The following is a 19,158-nucleotide window of genomic DNA, read 5'->3' as shown; positions in this document are numbered from 1 at the left end:
GACGCCTGTGCAAAAGGCATGTCCTGGGGCGATGGCTGGATGTAGACACGAGCAGAAAGATTATGGTAGGGCGAATGGCGCATTGACTATCTAGATTTGATCTCATAAGAGCATGTATGATATCGCCCGTTTTCATCATTTTAGACTCGGCGGGTCCAAACTCGTTGTAGTCGAATCTGAAATCAACTCGGGTAGACCTTTGTTATATTGCATCAAAGTACATCGGTAGCTCAATGAATCAATTCTGTGGATATCGATGCTTCAGTCCACAACCTGGTAATGAGCATCTACGGGATTCTTTCCGTTGATCGTAAGAACGTCCTGCGGGCATGCACTCATAACGACAACCACGTCTCTGAGCGCTTCCAAGACTACATAGTCTCCGGGCTTCGTTTTCGGTTCTTCAAAACTTATGCCTCTCTTCGCACCCTCTCCTTCCTGTGTGACAGGAATATTCATGAACAGATTGAACGGATCTGGAACCCTGCACCCCATCTTTGTTTGTAGGCCTTCTAGAGCCTCCTTTTGCTCAGTCGATAGAGACGGCGATGCAGTCAGCTCTTCCAAAGCGTCCCAGAAGTTGTCTGTACAAGATTCGTGGTAACCGTTGACGCCCAACTCACTGTACCGCCATCTATCACATGCTGCAACCAAAGTGTCATGTACGCCGGGACTTGTATCTTCCACCATCTTGACCATGGGCGCCCTTTTTTGACTAACCATGATATCCCCTACTGCAGGCGTCACTTTCAGCAGACTTGCCCGGCAATGGCACATGGACATGTATTCGGGTGCGCTGGCGGCGGTATTGGCAGTAGTAGAATACTTGGAGGGCGAGTCGGAAGTCGCGTTTGGATAGAGGGGTGCTTCAATTTTTGATGATGCAGCCGTGAGGACGGAAGAAGGAAGTGCGATTGCCCAGGTATCGACGACTTGGTTACCATGAGTGTTTGTAATCTTTATCTTCTGGCCAGCTTTGACGAGGGTGGCTGCTCCGCGGCGAGCAGGCACGGTTTGAACAGAGGAAGCCATGTCTTAAAGCTTGTGAGGTGTCGCAAGGCGTCTCTTTCTGTAGTAATGATGTACAATAGCAGAATACTGCTGTGTGAAGGCGAGGCAATACGCCTCCAGATATACATGCATACCCCACTTGTGCTGTCGCATTAGGTCGTGGGACGGGAAGATAGGAAGATGGGGTCCAGAATCTGCGTCATATGTGTAGGCAAGGTACAGATACGATGAGTAACCTTATCATAGTCATTAGCAACAGCTCTAGCTGTATCTACAATTCAGCGAACAAGTCCAGGCACACGAAGTGAGCGCGTAGCATCGTCAAGCGGTATCCTCGGGCCTCCCTGGCCCGTACAGAGAACCCAGACACGTAGTGAGTGCATGCCAAACAAGGCGATCTTGAGTGAGCTGTGTGAAGTATGCGAAGACTCGCAGAGAGTGAAGGTAGAATGTTGAAGCTGTGACATCGAAGTGCTGCTTATCACGTGTCAAGCGCGGCCTCCATAGGACACCCTAGCATTCCCGGCGCCGCAACCCAAATTATCCCCACCACAGCTCGACTCCTTTACCGCCAACCCGCACCATTCCTACCCAGTCTTCACCATGGCTGCCCTCGCCACCAAGACCGAGTCGCAAAACATCTTCACCAAATTGAAGTCGAAGCCCGCGAACAAAGTACGTCGTCTTTCGAATAGAGATTCGAGCAATACCTAACATATGTCCAGATATGCTTCGACTGCGGCGCAAAGAACCCAACATGGAGTTCTGTACCGTTCGGCATCTACCTATGCCTCGACTGCTCGTCCAACCATCGTAACATGGGCGTCCACATCTCCTTCGTGCGATCCACCAACCTCGACAGTACGTTCACCCAAGACCCACGGACACCATATACAGTACATGTACTGACCAACGACAGTCTGGCAATGGGACCAATTACGGATCATGAAAGTCGGTGGTAACGAAAGCGCTACCAAATACTTCCAATCGCATGGAGGCTCCGCCGCACTTGCGAGCAAAGACCACAAAGCCAAATACACCAGCAATGCTGCCACCAAGTACAAGGAGGAGCTGACTAGGCGCTGTGCTGCGGACGCCAGATTGTACGGAACAGCAGTCGTCCTGGGTGACTTATGCTAATCTGAATTTACTAGATACCCTAACGAGGTTGTAATCACAGATGTACCAGAGACTGGCACTGACAGCACCAACACTCCAGCTGGCGAAGACGACGACTTTTTCTCCTCATGGGACAAGCCCACCATTAAGCGACCGTCGAACCCACCCTCGCGTACCGGTACACCAAAGGTTGGATCACCCTTCCTGAAGCCTGGTGCTAACGGCAATGGCACCGATCGCCCCAAGTCGCCACTTGTCGGCGGCTCCGAATCGAGCACACCCGCTGCAAAGCCGGCAGCCGTTCGCAAGACGACCACAGGCGCTGCGCCGAAGAAGAACATCTTGGGCGCGAAGAAGAAGGGCCTCGGAGCAAAGAAGGTGGTTGCTGCTGACGGAGGCCTGGATTTCGAGGAAGCAGAGCGAAAGGCTCGCGAAGAGGCAGAGCGTATTGAGAAGTTGGGCTATGACCCCGAAGCCGAAGCCGCTGAGGCTGCCGCCGCCACAAAATCGAAAGCTCCTGAGGCGTCAGCCATCGTCTCTCCCACTCCCGTATCGCCACCACGAGGTGGTTTCGGTTCTACTTCCAAGCCCGAGCGCTCCAGCCAAGATATGGAGAGATTAGGCATGGGCGTACAACGTCTGGGTTTCGGGCAAGTAGGTGCCGCGAAGAAGCCTGTAGCACAGAAAAAGATGGGTGGCTTTGGCAGCGTAGGAAAGCCTGCTCAAGACGACGGGGAGAAGTACGCGCGGGAGAAATTCGGTACACAAAAGGGTATCTCGAGTGACGAGTTCTTCGGACGAAACGCATTCGATCCCAGCGCAACCGCGCAGGCCAAGGAGAGGCTATCAGGTATGCGTCCTCTGCGAAAGCACATGTTTTGCGTTGCTAACTTTGTGTGCAGGCTTTGAAGGCGCAAGCGCCATCTCCTCCAACGCATACTTTGGTCGACCCGAGGACGATGTCGCGGAAGAAGACTACGGTGATCTTGAAACCGCGGCCAAAGACTTTGTCCGCAAGTTTGGTCTCACGGCTGGCGACGATCTCGAGAACCTGACGAACATGCTTGGCGAGGGCGCTACAAAATTACAGGGCGCTGTCCGGAACTACCTCAACTCGTAGGGTAGCCTTGAGGCCAGGTACTGAACAAGCTCAGCTGGTATACGGAGGGCACGATTGACTTCGTGGGGAAAGCTCGTCGCAAGTGGTGAACAAAATGTGGGTAGACACTGGGCGCATTGAATAAGCTTGGAGAGGCGATCCTATGAAGCGTGGAGTTGTCTTGGTTTCTACTGTGTATTCTTTTCCGCTCAAGACCTGGGCTTGGAAATGGTGTTTGGGAGTAATAGACAAACGCACGCAAACACTAGTCCTTCAATCAAACTTCATAATCGTCTCTGGGTGATCAGGGCTGCGACTGTTTACACCAGATATTGCTGACAGGTAAAACAAAGTGGCAAAACGTCTTCCAACCCTCATCTAAACGCCTCGTACTACCTCGAAGCTAACGTGCTCAATCGTCTCTATCTCCCCAAACATCAGCTTCCTCCCTCGCTACCGCATCCAAATCAATTAATCCGCCGTTGCCCCTCAGTTCACTACTTTCATCCTCGTCGTTACTACTATCATGTTCATGGGCCTCCTCCCGGCTCATTGAACCCCACCCAGCATCTTCGTCTTCGTCGTCCTTGGGGAAAGTTGATGACACGGGAACAAAGTCATCCATGAGATTACTAGGCAGGCCAGCCGGTGCAGGACGCGGGCGGGAAGAAGACGGTGGAGAGGGAGATAGCGGCATCATCGCCATTTCAGGGCTTCGGGACAATGGGGTTTCTGGTGTAGTGTCGGCGGGATTTGGTGGTGTAGTGGCGCCGTGACGGTAATTGGATGGCTCTGCGTGAGAAGATGTAGGTGGTGAGACACTTGGTTTCTTTCCTTCCTTTGAAGATGGTCTAACTTCTTCTTGGTTCCCCGTTGGTTGTCGCGAGGATGACTGTATGGCTGGTGATGTATCAACCTGCTGTGTGGGCGGCAGCTTGGCATGGTGCTCTTGCTGTTGCTGTTGCGAGAATGGGAATATGGAGAATAGGCTTGCACTCAGGCTATGCCTGTTTGGCGCTCCGGGTCTCTGTTCTTGCTTCAACGCTTCTTCCCTACTCTTTGGTACACTGGGAGGTGGGTGTGATGCGGAGTGGGAGTGCGAAGGAACCTTCCTGTTGGCGGCTGGACTGGGAGGTTTCTGGATAGGGGTTTCTGGCAAGGGCGCTTCGCACATCTCGCAGCTTGTGAGATTGGGGTCGTTGAGGAATGTACAACGAGGGCATTGTTTCTTGAGGTCGGGTGTTGATGGTCTTTCTGAGACTTCAGCTTCCAGAGGTTGAGGTTGAGGTTGAGGTCGAGGAGGTTGGCGAGGGGGCACTGCATCGTCTTGACTGGGCATCTGATAACCTGGACTATAGCGCTGTGCGGTCCTTGAGTGCGATGTTGCAGCGTCGCGTCGTCGACTTGTGGATGATGTACCTGCACTTGCTCCAGCATTGGGATTGGGGTCCACGGAAATTACAACCTGCACATCCCTCTTGGTGCCACACTTCATACACTGGCACTGCCGTACGACGCTCTTTGTATACGTATCCGTCACCTCAGTAGGTGCATCGAACCTGATCTCAAACTTGGCTGGCTCACCAAAACCGGGGGTATTTCTGTTATCTCTCCCTTTGGCATTTGCATAGCCTGCCCCTTTCGATACAATTGGTATGATGGGATCAACTGCTCCGAAGACCAGATGGTCCACAAAGGGTATTAACATCAGCTTTCCGCTAGTTTTCATGTGGTGGTCGACTTCCGGGCGAAGTTGGAAAGAATCAAGGGACTGTAGAACGCGGAAGTATTTGTTGAACATGTCGCCGAACCATTGGCGAGCTTGAACGCCTTGTTGCAAGAGCTCTTTCGCAATATTTCGTGGCGCAGGGCTCGGCCATAGTGCGTCGATCAAGTGCTTCTCTTTCAGCGCCTTTCTTACCATCAAATCTAGTCTCGCGCATTCATACAGCCTCTTTTCTAATCTTTCATGCAACTCGTACTTTGCGAACCTAATAATCAAGCCTCTGACAAAACCAGCATCGAGGTTCCATTTCCTTGTGAAGTAATCCAAGGATTCCAAATCTTTTTGCGCCTGCGCATTTGCGGGCCGCACGACGAGTGGTGACAATTCGTGGCCCATGGCTATCCATCGTTCGGTTTGGCGGGGGAAGGCAGTTGCTGTTGACCAGAATGAGCGAATAGGATAGTACTCGGCTTTGAAGTAGTTGTAGACAAAATCCAAGAAGTCAACTTCTGTAAGGGGCATTGCTGCGTGGCCGCGTGGGATGTCCATAGCGGGAGATGGGTGGTCGTAGGTGGCGAGTAGGTGGAAAGGTCACGATCACGAAATAATTCGTGACAAAAAGGAGGACTGCAGTTGCAGACGCGAGAGTTTTCACGAGATTTGCGACCTCAACTTTGCAGATGTGCAAAAAGTTGCTGCCTGGAAGGTGAAATAGATTACGTGTGTGAAAGTTAACAAGAGAGACGATACCTATTCGGAGCTGCGCCACAGCATGTGATAGCATCACAAGCGCTAGGAAGATTGGTCGCTCTGCTCGTTCTTGTGACGGACTTTCCGGGGAAGTACGTCATCGTGTGGCGGTGGCGGTGCTCAACTCTTCTTCGCGTTCGACCACCCATCCACCCTCGACATTGTCAGAACGACACACCCACATGTGCAGCTCATGTTCATAATGTGCTATCAGCCTCCACGAAGACCCGAGTTCAATTTATCGAACAAAGGAAGGTTGGTCAGGCGCTCAGATGTAGGAAGCGTAAACCTAGGTAACAGCGTAAATCCACGCGCAGCAGATACAGAACATTACCAGCTGGAAAGAAAGAGATTTTAACTGCCCGTTTCCTAGAGAAACAGCCCCAACTTGCTAGGTTGACAGTCTTTCGTGTATCTTTGCGCGTCCTTGGAATGCGCACTGAGTGGTAAGCTGACCTCTCAAGAGATGCGGAGAAAGCCATAAGAACGGGATATATCGTTATTTCAAAACAATTCTCCCTCCTTTATGGAAGGCTAACCTTGTTCGAAGGTAGTGGCATGATAATTTGGCCAAGCTTTGCGCAAGGGTCAGAATCAGTAAGGGGCGAGCAAGGGATTTCCTACAAAGACATCAATCTAGCTGATCGATGTACTTGATTTCCTCCCTAAGCTCTTCTATACGTGGAATCCTTCAGCAATTTACGCTGGGATTTGCCTTCCTGTCGAGATAAGAGGACTTTCGACATCACCCCGCATATCTACAATGCATAGAACCGCGATCAATCAGGAGATTTCGGCAGCCCTATGTTATTTTGCTGCAATCGCAACTAAATTTGATAAGCCAACACGCACGTTTCGATTACCGGGCGCCTTTTACAAGGATACTAGACGGCAAATAAGTACACTTATACTCGACTTGGTCCCTCACATCGGTTATGCGATCATATTAACCGTCCCCAAACCCAATCTCAGGCTTGCAGCAGACCACATGCACGATGGAGAAGCCAGAACCGGAGAAGGCAGAGAGGCCAGATATGTCAGATGGTTTGCAGATCGCACAGCCTGAGACTTATCCCGAGGCAGTTAACCGCTACTCTGGACATGGTGACACGAAGCTACCACAACTCCACAATGATGACCACGATGGACGCGATCGCTCACAGCGAGATGCAGCATCAACACGTACTGGAAACTCTCACGACCTTTTGTCATATCGAAATGGACGTGATCTACCGGATCAAGCGCCTCACATTCAGGTTCCACCTGACATGTGGAAGAAGTTCTTTGCCCACAGACGGCGCAAATACTGGTTTACGATTGCCATGTCGTTTACCATAGTGGCTGCACTCGTGGGTACCAGCATAGGAGGAGGGTTGGTTGTGCAAGAGAAAGCCGACAAGTATGTCTTTGTTGTGCCATCCTTTGCCATTGCCTAATTGTCTGTTAGGAAGGCTGAAGCCCTGGCTGCTGAACAGGCTGCACAGAGCTCGAGTATGACACTAATGCCTACGCCTACATTGGCGAGCGCTCCGGCAAGTGCCTCGGACACTTTACCAGATAGTCCAACGGACAATCCAACGGATGGATCTCAAGGCACGGGAACGGACTACATAGCGCTACCCTTCGGCGCCATCCAATCGATCAATACCACTTGTCCGTCCACAATCCTCATATCGAGTCGGTTGGAAGGCAAGACATCGGACATCAGTGGTGTTTACACGTATAGCTGTCTCGACAGTACCAACATACTGGATTCTACCCTCATGAGCTTTACTGCATATACCTTGGAGCAATGCGTTGACGCGTGCAGTCAGTACAGCGCTATGGACAGTAGCACGAACAATACATGCAAAGCCGCTGTGATCAGCTCCGACTTTCGTGGAAGGTACGAAGCTGCGAATGGAGCGAACTGCTGGTTGAAGAGCGGAGCTGGAAACGCAAGTACCGGACAGAACGGATACACGGCGGCGGTACTCCGTGAGGCATAAGCTAGAAAAAAATCGGTGGGAAGGAAGAGAGCTGGCCTAGCAGCCGACTATTGTAAGGATCATCATCGGCGTTTGCACTTTGTCCATAGTTGGATGGTTTGGGATTCTTATCTGATAATTAGCGAACGTCCAGTGTCTACTGTCACTATCTGTTGTATACCAATGTCAGTCATTATAGTTTTTTCCTTATGGTGCAATTCTCGATCAACTTGGCGCGAGAAAGTACGACTCAAACAGAATAAAAATTCGTATACCTACTTAAGACAGCCTACGATGCACAATCCGTATGACCATAGATAAACAGCCGTTTATTAAATTATACTTTGAACCCAGAACCCACCTTGGAGTTGTACACTAACACTTTTTTATGGATTCTTGAGGAAGAACATAATATGTATACCATCAGGGTGTAGTATAGGGGAGGTACTACCAAGGGCCTTCCTCGTTAGTGACTGTACCTGCTATACTATACAAGAAACAACCATCCGAGGCGTGGAAAAGATGAAAATGTTGTTAGTGTTACTGGTGTTTTGCGCTCCAAAAATGTGCCGACCATCCTACAGAGTTGAACAGCAGGAAAAAAGGTACTTTCTTGTCAACAGAAAAGGCAAAAAGATTGTTTCCGACACCGGGAATCGAACCCGGGCCATGCCGGCACTGTACAGTGAACTGACTCTGCAGATGAGAGCGGCAAATCCTAGCCACTAGACCATATCGGACTTGGATGAAGAAATGGGAAAGCTACACATACCTAATGCGAGTGAACAAAAAATGCCATAACGACGGCATGGCTAGCGATGTTTGTGCAAAGACTTTGAGAAAAGTTTGGAAGTCACTTAGCAAACTTAGTAAGAGGTTTGGACATCTTGTGCTTGTTGGCGGGGCACTTTTCCTGCTACCCCTGACTACCCCACTTTGAGAAATCTCTACCATCAAGCCCCTCGGGGGCACTACGGACATGTAAAAACGCTATTAGAAGCCATTGGATACGCTTTACGAGTGTTGGGGTGATCTGACCAGTATTGCTTTTGGTCCAAGACAGTCTGGCGAAATTTCCAAGAGCCCAATGCCTCCTTTCTACATCTTGGCCGAAACCTAGATGTTATAGCTAGAGCGATCCCTACGTTGTTGCGACATTGTACAACATGAGTCTACCAAAGGCATTGCCATACTTGTGCATTGGCTGTGTGATAGTCTTGTTCTGTTGACACAGACACTGCCGTGTTTCGCACCAACGATGCATTGTATTTCGCACTTTGAGCTACTAGATGAATCCGAAAGCATAACAACTACGTGCGTCTGAGCTATCCAAGACAAGGTGGCTACTGATAGCGATACCTCAGTCTTTTTTTATTAGCGCGAATGTTGCTAAGGAGCCCAAATCAGAGTTCTAAGATGCATGCTTTACGATCTAAAGTTGAAATCCTAATACAAAGGCACTTATGGAATTGCATGTGTCGATATCTTGTCGTCCTGCAGTACCTCCTTTAGATTGACACAATGATTCTCATGGATTACACGCTCGCAGCCGACTAGTTCAACGTATGTTCTGAAGTCATGCGAAGTCAGAACTCCAGGCTACATCAATTCACCCTTATGTCTACTTGTCTCAATTCAAATTCTTGAGAATTGAGTCACTCTCTCAGCGGCACCATCGTCTGCCGTCGATACATTTGACCATATTATCCTTCCCTCAAGTGCTTGCCGTGCAGTGGACCTTGTTTACAAGATAGCCACTATCCCCTTCAGTCATGACAATGGATACAAGAGAGCTACCTTCTCTTTTTCTCACTGTATGACAGAATTCAGAGATGCGATCTCCGGCTAGAATCGGTATCCCGTGGATCGTACAAAATCTGTCCCTGCTTCAGCTCTGCCTACTCCTACAGCAATCAGAAAAGCTTCCGAGAATCGGCCCCAGCCATCCTCGATCTACTATAGAATGGTCTCCAACTGCCTCTTTGAACTACCAAGGATCGTTACCAAGGTGTTCTAGACCTGGAAGCTCAGGTCAACAGCATCGAGATGCTTTGTCCACACACCATCATCTGTACTAGGCTAACACGCTACTTACGCTCCAGGCCTGACGATAGAACTTGACTGTGCGGCCCTTGGACTTCTTCCGATACAACGTGCGCTATAGAAGCATGGCACGCCATCAGCTGAGTAGAGCCAAGTTATGCAGTGATGTCAACAGCAAATGTTGATATCGGGCAGGTTAGGCATAATGTAAAATGTGCTTGATGTTTCGAACTGAACCAGGTTCTGGAAGTGAACGCCACACCATGGAAAGAGCTTGGAGAGATGCCGGAATTCAAGCTAGAACGAAGCAAAAGAAGGACCGGTGCATGCGCAGGTTAGTGCTAATCATCGACACTAGTCGTAAATGGACTGAGGTACATGTCGTAGTTACAGCCCGAGGAGGCGAGGAGATCGCAGGTACGAATAGACAATGCGATACAACGTAGTAAGGTACGTAACAGCAATAATGTTGTTCATGCTTGACCACACCACATAACATCAATCGTTCATGCCAATCATTGGCTGTTTTATAAGAAAAATTTCAAGCTAGATGTCACTTACATTTCGCCTCTCAAGCCTCTCAGCTTGGTTGGAGTTGCCCAGCCAAAAGAAACTTAGATAAGCAAAGAGCATGCTTCATGCACAGCAAGCTGAATGTGGAATAGTAAGAAAGCGCGCACACAACAATCGTAAAAAGGCAAGTAGGGTTTTGGGTAAAAGTCAATTTGGTTGATAAGGTACCCGACTTGCTTTGTCATTAGAGGTGATGGCTGGACCTATCATGTAGATAGTATGAGAATGAAGAATACGGGAATAACACATCCCGTAGAACGAAAGGAAAATAGCTGAACGCTTAATTGAATAGTGAACGTTGCATTGCTGTCGGTCGCACACGAAAATACAAAAACATACAACAGCAGGGATTCGCCAGTGGTCACCCACCTGACTACTAATCCGCCGGTCTCAAGCTTGAGTACCGCTGAGCGAACGGGAAGCGCTATGATCTTGAGCCTATGGTCGTATGTGGGAAAAAAGCCAGCGCAGTGTCTTGATATTGTCAATGGTTGGGATGGTTGACGAATGTGAATGCAGTCGCTGTACTGTGGCGCGTCTGGGTCTAGTACAACACCATAAACGCACCTAGGTGAGTGTTTAGTGACTTCGATACGCAGTGTTCACGTAAGACTGGGTGTCGTTGCAATGACATGCATGTAACCTACCGGGATCGTTGACATGGGTAGCCGATCATTGTCAGACACCGAAGCATCCTTCGGATGCGTCCCGTCCCTGAGGAACCCGCGCACCGGAACCTGGGGATGAAACATGCTAGTTACTAGATCTGACGACGACAAATCGGGGTTTTTGGAAGAGAGCCATGCGCATACGCGGTAGTGACGGACACCAAGCGTGAGGCAAAAGTGTAAGCTGGTGGCGTTCAACCGTGGCGTCGGAAAAACTTCGCGTTCACCCTGATCAACTATCCTCATGTAATATCAAGCGGTGTATGCTGCAGGCGTCGTTACGCTAGTAGAGTCTTGTACGCGCTTCCGTCGCAGCGGAGTCGTACCTGCGCAAGGCTCGCAACCCTTGGATGGTTCGTGGGTGTCCTGTAGCTGCCACTTGAGGGAAGTAAGCAAGAAGATATAGCGTGGCGTTTGGACCCTGATATAACGGTATTAATGATGAGATGTGCGGCCGATTCCTTGTAGATGGAAAGGTTATGCAAGAAGCTTCAACAACTTCTGCACCAAGGCTGTAATTCTATCGTTATGAACGTTTCGCCTGCTGTATGTAAGATTTGGAATGCAACAGGTGCATAGTCGTATATAGCCGGCAAATGTTATGAACTACCTCGATGGTTGAGCCTGTACCTAATTGCCTCTTGGAGATGCTTTTGGGCGTCACGGGACTCTACCAGCAATAGTGATGGCCGAAGAGACTGCCATGCGATCCGGTCACTTTGGGAACCAAATTCCTTCTTGTGCGACGGCCTTGCAACGGCCCCTATTCAAGGAGCATGCTGCATTGAAAACCCGCAATTGATGCCCAGCATCATAAAGGGCCTCAACCGAAGGTACCAATATCGAGGGCGTGGGGATCAGGATGAGACTTCCGCAGAGTACTGCATGTGCTATTGAATGCCGAGTCGTGTGCGCACCCCCATAACCACGACGTCAGCGTCTGCGTAAAGATCACGTGCCTTTCGCAATAACTGACGGAAAGGATTAGCGAATGTGGGGAGCGCCTGTCAATCGCTTTGTCGAAAATGGCAAACGGATGACAGGCGTAGATATGGCATCAGCCCATGTAGAAATCAAGCTTTGGATTTAGGGTCCAGGTCGCTAAGACGCGCCAGTTGGAGTAAAGCTCCTTCAGTAGTCGCCGTTCACCTACCACCATGCGCTCAATGCTGTTCCGTCGCTCGTGGAAGCCACAACAGAGAACACTATTAACCCCTGTGTTCGTTGCAGAATGTGCATTCATCTGATCATGGCCGGTGTAGCTCTTTGCAGTCGGTTTCCCGAATCCGGTTATCCAGCCCGCAAGCTTCATCAAGCTGGCTGCAGCCTGTTATCTTGGACAGCCTTGTCTAAAATTGGTTTTATAGTTCGGTCACTTCCGTAAACAGCCATGATCGGGAGCTACCGATGACTCGGAAAGTGGTTTGCTTGTGCAGCCAAATTACAAGGTGCAGCATCTCGGGTCCAGAGCCTTGGTAAACTTGGGCTCAGCCCCTGCTTGCATTATGTAGGGACTTCATAATGACGCCAAAGGCTATTCGAGTGCTTTTACTGGCAACCGTTTCTTTTCAACTGGTACTTGATTTTCGGGGTGAGTACCCGCTGCCGTCGAACCGACGACCCGTTTGACGTAAGGACTAAAAAGCGAAAGAACCCGTGGTTGTGCCGAGCGGACCAGTAGACAGTTCTCCCGGTGAACGTCTGACATTGACTTTGAAAAACAAAACAAGGCAGAATTGTGTCTTTGCCAACCCTGAGTCAGTACATGAATGCAGCACTAATGCAATCGTGGTGTGAAGGTGCTGCATTAGCGCTTTGGGTGAGGCTGTTCTGTCGCAACCGTACTCGCAATCTCGAATGCGAAGTTCAGCGGCCATGACTGGAAATAGAGATATTCCGAGCCCCATAAAAGCCCACATGATCGTCATTCGGCACCGTGGACTGCTGCTCATCAGCACATGGCATCAGGAGGCATAGCGCCGACGCCGACAAGCATTTCACTCCATAGACTGCGTACGTAGGTAGGGTCTTGAGGTGTGTGAGCGCGGCGACGGGCGATTCATGGCTTTAAGCTTGTCACAATCAGAGGCTGATGGTTGCCCATTTACCGGGTCCACGCGATTCCTGGACGAAAATCATGTCTGGCAATCAGGAGCGCGGGTCCACGCGGCAGAGGATCATCGTTGCGGAGGTTGGAATTGCGTTCAGCTTGCCCTGAGCCAGCCACCAGCGCGAAGGATGCTCTGTGTGCGGCCATTCTAGTAAAAGTTATGCCGGTGACGTCGAAAGATGCCTGGGGTGCTCGGTGAATCAAACGCGCGAGACTGGAACAGAAGGTCCGGTAGGGTGGTTGATGGTATAGGGTGATTGGCGGATGCTTAAGCTCGTTGGCCAGCGCAGGTCGCGGCGCGTGAGACGACGCCTTCAGTCGATCAGCACCATGCCTCTTTGAGTGAAGCTTCCTTGGTGACAGAGCCAAGTATCAGAAGCAGTCCGCCTGATGAGAGACCATCGTGGCGATTGCGCGGAGTCGCGGAGGCCTGGCAGCAATAGCGGCTAGCTAGGTGCAATGTCCACAGCTGTCAAACAGGGCGAGTAGTAATCAGCTTCAGCTGGGGCCAGTCGACCTGATGGACTGAGATGATGTGTGCGTGAAGGACAGTCGCACATGAAATGTCTTTTGCGCGTAGGCAGCAGAAATAAGGTTCGTGTCGTGGAGACAGAAGCACAGCCAGCTGCCCCCGAGTCCCACGTTGCACCCAGGTTCCGCTCGTAAGCGGAACCTCGACGCGATTGAGGCTGATGACAGGTGCCCAAGCGGCTAGTAGACAAAGCACGCCTTCAGAGTGGAGCAGAAGTGTCAAAGAGGTTGCTTTGCCGATGTGCAGTGGGTGATGGCAAGAAGGGTGAGGATCCTCGGCAAAGCATCGTGGCTGCTTCCGAACTCGGCAGCGCGCCAGGTGGATTGCAGGTTAGCCTGTCAAGCCGTCATCCCGCCGTCCACCTTCCAACGCTCGCAACCAAAGACCCCCCATCGCTTCGACAGTCGTGTGTCTATATTGGGCAGACCGGCCAGGAACCCACGTCCTGACCAAAACATCGTAACCCCCTCATTAGCCTACCCGGCATCAGATCCGCTGATCAGCCGCCAAATTTCTTCTCCCACTCCCCTAGCGCAAGCCCTTCACCACCCCCCGGTCCATTGGCACGCACTCCGATGAGACCTCGCACGACAGCTGCCGAATCGAAACTTGACTTCTTGCCCTGCTCCTCTAGGACACCTCCAAGTCTGTGTCCGCACCCGCTGTTTCTGCATCCGACTCCAGTTGCTCACCCTAATCCAACCCCCATGTACCTTGTCGCTCCCCGGAAAAGTATAGTCTCAATTCTAGTCTAGAACATACATGCTCTCTATGGTCTTTCCATGCCTGATGTAGGTACTGTGGGCGCGCTATCATTTTACGTACAGCCTTCCGTCTCTACGAACGGCGGCGGGCTTGCCGCTCTCTCCCCTTTTGGCCTTCCCAGCGGCCTTTGACACCTGGTGCGTGCTCCCCACTCCGTTATAACTAACATTGAAGCCCTTGACTCCACATGGCTCCCGCGGGCTGAATGATCGACTTCCCTGAGTAGATTTGTTCTTGTCTACGACCTCTCATCTACTACAAGACGACACCATCACTTCCACCTTCATCACTGTTGACCGTGAAGCTTGACTGCCTAGTCACTGGCGCCCCGCAGGACTCACCTATTTCAGATCGGCACTTCTGCGAGGTTAATCACTCTTGGCTCCGCCGTACCCGCTTCCAAGCGGACCAACATCGTTCCGCCCATCTTGTGCCCCATTCTTCGAGATCGAAGATTACTTAGGTACGACATCCACCTAGCCTGATGTCCCTTATACGCATCTTTGGCAGCCATATACTAAGTGCTATACCAGGCTCGCTTGTCATCTCTCTCAACTCTTCACCTCCAAACCATGACCAACGTGGCGCCGGCTTCAGTATCAGGAGCCTCGGGTGACGTTTCACCAACAGGCGTCTCGGGTTCTGCAACCAACTCCAAGATGAGGAAGAGGACCAAGACTGGATGTCTCACCTGTCGAAAACGCCGCATAAAGTGTGGTGAGGAGAGACCTACCTGCGCCAATTGCATCAAATCCAAACGTCAGTGCGAGGGCTACAACCAGAGAGTCATCTTCAAACCCCCAATTGGAGATTGGCCAAATCATCCAGGCGTGGTCAGCACTATCCAGTACCACACTTCGATGCTTCCAGGGACACGCAACCAATCATATCGCGGGCCTGAGCCTGCTGCCGCTATGCAAGAGAACATGCTTGGTTCGATCCAGCCCCGCATGCATGGCAGCTACGACTTCTCACACATCGACCCGAGCTCAGGCCCAGGGCCTTCAGATCCCCAACAAGGTTTCACTGAAGGGAACCCCAACTATCCACATGAGCAGGCTTATCAGCAGCCGCTGCCGTCTCCTCTTCATCAACAGCCGCTCCAATCGCCAAACCACCAAGTACATAACCACACTCCAACCGCTTCATATTTTCCGCCGCCTCCGACAATGCACACAAGTCCACAAACACAATTTAGACACGATTCGCACAGCACCTACCAAGCGCCCCTTCAATATACCCAGAGTGCATCATATCCACCCGTCTCGGTCCCATACAACCACGAATCCAACCTCAAGGCCGCAGTTCCTCAGCCTCCGCCAATCTACCCACAAGCCTATCGATCTGATAGCCAGCAAGCCGAAGGTACTTATCGGGATCATTCCAGTGTATCCCCTAGAAGCGACCAACACCCCCATTACACAGAAGCACCGCCAGGGGTGCAAAGATATGAGAGTCACCCGCAAGCCCCTGTGCACTCTATACAAGGACCTCCGGCAAACTTCAGCCAGATTGGAAATCTTAACTACCCAGCAGTTTCTCACGCTGACTTCAGTCATGCAAGTTATCCTTCTGTTCAGATGCCTATTCATGATATGACCCCAGATGTAAAGTATATGTCTCAGCCCGTCCTCGGTATGTCTCGTGTCTAGTTAAAACCTCGTATACCCCAATGATTACTATTATTTTCTCTGTGTCTAAGCCCTCGTCCACTGTCACTCCATAAAATTGTGCATGCCTCTGAATTCTGGGTCTATCCCCAGTCCTTTCTAGCTGCAACAGCACGCTACTCTCAATCACTGTGTAGAATTATATGTCATCTAGCTGACTTTTTATGTCTACAGAACAACCCTACGCCGTATCACAAGCGCAGCAACCTCAACCGCAACTCCTTCTTGATGGCTTTGGCGGTGACGACCACGTCAGTCCTACACAAGTTCTCGACGAAGCCGCAATCGAAAATGAAGATGACGATTACTGGGACGTCCAGTCAGACGAAGACATGTTTGATGCGGAGACCGCGGAGGACGAGAAGGCTTTACTTGCGACCAAAGAATTCGACACCATCCGTCGCATACACTTTGAGAACTACAACGAGCTGGGGATAAGGCGGTATGATGCATTTCTATATGATGGATTACTATCGGACTATAGACCAGAATATGCAGCAAGTCCTCTACGCAATCCCAAGACTGCGAGGGTTTTTGCACACTACATTCATGTGGTAAGTGTGACAGAGACAATTGCATAACTTGTCTTGTCATTGCAAATGCCGCGTAACTTCCTAAACCTTCACAATCATACGATCCACTAACTTCCGATAGACCGGACCAACGTTGTCAATGTACGAACGAAACCCTCGAAATCCTACCCTCATCTTCGAAGGTTCTACACGACCCGCTCAGCAGGGTCTTTGGACATACACACTGCCTATGAAGGCTCTCAATCATCAGGGATTGTTGCACGCCATGCTAGCGCTCGCGAGTTTGCACATTGCAAGATTGCAAGGCGCCTCCATAACACCATCGTACAAACATTATGCATACTCCTTGAAACGACTCGTCCGTTCTCTCAGCAATCCTAAGAAACGTTTATCGACCCTTACGTTAGCCACCTCCTTGCTTTTGGCGTTCTACGAAGTTTGGACGGCAGAGCATGTCAAATGGGGTACACATCTTATCGGGGCCCAGCGCCTCATCACTGAACTCGACTTCCGATCACTAACGCGCGAGGCGAGGCGTATGCGAGCGGCTCAGACTGCCATGGAACGAAGTTTCCCATACCAAAACCCTGAGATGCTCATCGATCAGAGGCAGTTTGATCAGAGACTCAAAGACAGCGCTTTGATGCCAGATCAGAGTCTTGTGAGCACGATTGTTGGCAACAGTGTCAACTATGACGATTTCGGAATGGTCTTCGAAGATAACGGCGCAAGGCACGACACAAGGCCTAAGATACCTGCGAAATTGGATCTGCAAAGCTACGAGACACTACAGGATATATATTGGTCATATGCTAGACACGATGCTTATCAAAGCATCGTCAGTGGCAATCGCCTCATGTGAGTATCGTGGGTAGGTTTTTAGAACATGCGACTGACAGGTAGTAGTAATCCTTATCGTAAATGGTCAGATTGCCCTCCAAGAGCCCCGCTTGGCCGAACCGATGCTCTCTATGGCTCTCATGACCATATTATCCTTCTTTTAGGTCGCATCGCAGACTTCACTGTTAGGGACCGTAGTCGCAAACTCCGACAAATAGAAGCTGACGGTGGATGGCGACCTCGCCCTGGTATGCCTGGTTTTGGGAACATGGGACCGCCCCCAGGCGGTTCACATGGTCAGCAGCAGATGCCCACGAGCTCTACAGGTCCCCCACCTCAAATGCAAGGCCCACCACCAGGATGGAAGGGACCACCGCCTCCAGGCTGGACAGGCCAGGCTCCATCGCAACCTCCCCCGGGTTTTGGACCGCCGTCTATGTCGGCTGCAAACCCACCCCAGGGTGGTCCACCTAGACCACCAGCTATGCCCAGCTTCTATGGAATGGCGCCATCAGCAGGACCAGGACCTATTCTTTCCAGTTACGAAAACCCTAATTATGAACGCTCACCACAGACACCAAACGCGCCCCACCCTCAACATAGTGATCTGCCTGCTGAATATGAGAAGGCTATTTTGGAATGGGAAAGTATTACCAATGCACATACTGCAGTTGTGCGTGTCTTGGAACAGACTGATGCCTTCGCACCATTGCCAGAAGACACCTACCCACCAGCGCCAGGAGAATATCCTAGTCAACAAGGAAACATGACACCCTTTGGCCCAGCTATTCTACATAGAAGCTACGACATATCCATTCTATGGACAATAATCCACCTCTCCAAGATCATCCTTCTACGATCTCACCCGGGTATGCCACCCGCTGCTCAAATGGCGGCTGGTGTATGCGCATCCGCCACAGCCCCATACTGCATGCTCATCGGCCGCATATGTGCTGGTTTCCAGATGCCCATCGATTCGGACCTCTCTCCCTTCCTTGGCGCAGTCTTGACAGAATCTACTTTATCGCTTTTCTTCGCTGGCATTACATTTCAGGATCCGCGACAACGTGAGTGGCTCATCACCAGGTTATTAGAAACGGATAAGAGGACAGGTTGGGCTAGTGCAGGGATCATCGCAAAAGGGTGTGAGACAGCCTGGGAAAAGGCTGCAGAGATGGGAAGAGGGCCGCCGTACAAGAGGAGGACGAAACGGGTTCAAGCAGTCAGCGTTGACATGGAAGAAGAGGAGACCGATGGAAGGAATAGGGAGCAAGGAAGAGTACAAGAAATACACGGAGAGACAAGATATGTGGTGAAGAAGCGGCCACCGCCATGGGCTATGAATTTGTTAGGCACCGAGGAGGATCTCCGAGCTGGGATGGAGAGATTTGGTTTGTAAGGAGGTAACAAGGGAAAAATAGAGAAAAAGAAGAAGCTGATAATCGACATTGAGGAGAGACGACAGAAACGGGAACGGGGCATTGAACTGCGTAAAGAACTGCACAAAAGTCCCCCATCAAACGAGCCAGCACCGCGAGACTCGAAATAGCCAAAGCGCAAGACACCAGCATCATCGTTTCGGTGGTGGAAGCAGACACGGAACACATTCTGAGGGGGAGGAAGACAAGACCAAAACCTAATTCCCGCCACTTATCCCGAGTAAGCACTAGCTTGTGAGCAAGTCAGGAATCCATTGTCCATTGCCTACACTATGCAGCAATAAGAAAATCCTTTCGGAACGCTCGTTGTACG

At 50.7% G+C, this 19,158-nt stretch overlaps 5 protein-coding genes and 1 non-coding gene across 6 annotated transcripts; 3 read left to right on the top strand and 3 right to left on the bottom strand.

Annotated features, from left to right (window-relative positions):
- Positions 1 to 261: 261 nt before the first annotated feature.
- Positions 262 to 1,032, bottom strand: J4E82_002079 (uncharacterized protein; the record flags this gene model as incomplete). Its single annotated transcript, XM_051728382.1, has 1 exon — positions 262 to 1,032. One exon carries the CDS (start codon positions 1,030 to 1,032, stop codon positions 262 to 264), a length of 771 nt encoding a protein of 256 aa, XP_051591795.1.
- Positions 1,033 to 1,614: 582 nt separating this feature from the next.
- Positions 1,615 to 3,250, top strand: J4E82_002078 (uncharacterized protein; the record flags this gene model as incomplete). Its single annotated transcript, XM_051728381.1, has 5 exons — positions 1,615 to 1,686; positions 1,737 to 1,872; positions 1,931 to 2,114; positions 2,166 to 2,980; positions 3,033 to 3,250. The coding sequence occupies 5 exons, from the start codon at positions 1,615 to 1,617 to the stop codon at positions 3,248 to 3,250; spliced, it is 1,425 nt and encodes a 474-aa protein (XP_051591794.1).
- Positions 3,251 to 3,641: 391 nt separating this feature from the next.
- Positions 3,642 to 5,504, bottom strand: J4E82_002077 (uncharacterized protein; the record flags this gene model as incomplete). Its single annotated transcript, XM_051728380.1, has 1 exon — positions 3,642 to 5,504. One exon carries the CDS (start codon positions 5,502 to 5,504, stop codon positions 3,642 to 3,644), a length of 1,863 nt encoding a protein of 620 aa, XP_051591793.1.
- Positions 5,505 to 6,700: 1,196 nt separating this feature from the next.
- Positions 6,701 to 7,693, top strand: J4E82_002076 (uncharacterized protein; the record flags this gene model as incomplete). The annotated part of the gene is made up of 2 exons (XM_051728379.1): positions 6,701 to 7,104; positions 7,153 to 7,693. The coding sequence occupies 2 exons, from the start codon at positions 6,701 to 6,703 to the stop codon at positions 7,691 to 7,693; spliced, it is 945 nt and encodes a 314-aa protein (XP_051591792.1).
- Positions 7,694 to 8,313: 620 nt separating this feature from the next.
- J4E82_002075 lies at positions 8,314 to 8,412 on the bottom strand. Its single transcript has one exon. It is a non-coding gene; the product is annotated as a tRNA-Glu (tRNA).
- A 7,531-nt stretch (positions 8,413 to 15,943) lies between these two features.
- On the top strand, positions 15,944 to 18,805 carry J4E82_002074 (uncharacterized protein; the record flags this gene model as incomplete). The annotated part of the gene is made up of 4 exons (XM_051728378.1): positions 15,944 to 15,998; positions 16,208 to 16,587; positions 16,688 to 17,424; positions 17,473 to 18,805. 4 exons carry the CDS (start codon positions 15,944 to 15,946, stop codon positions 18,803 to 18,805), a joined length of 2,505 nt encoding a protein of 834 aa, XP_051591791.1.
- Positions 18,806 to 19,158: the final 353 nt, after the last annotated feature.

This window comes from Alternaria postmessia (assembly GCF_024291825.1).
Source record: "Alternaria postmessia strain BMP 2775 chromosome Unknown scaffold_8, whole genome shotgun sequence".
Lineage (NCBI taxonomy): Eukaryota > Fungi > Ascomycota > Dothideomycetes > Pleosporales > Pleosporaceae > Alternaria > Alternaria postmessia.
Note: the sequence above shows the minus strand (reverse complement) of the source record. Positions and strands in the feature narration are given on the sequence as shown.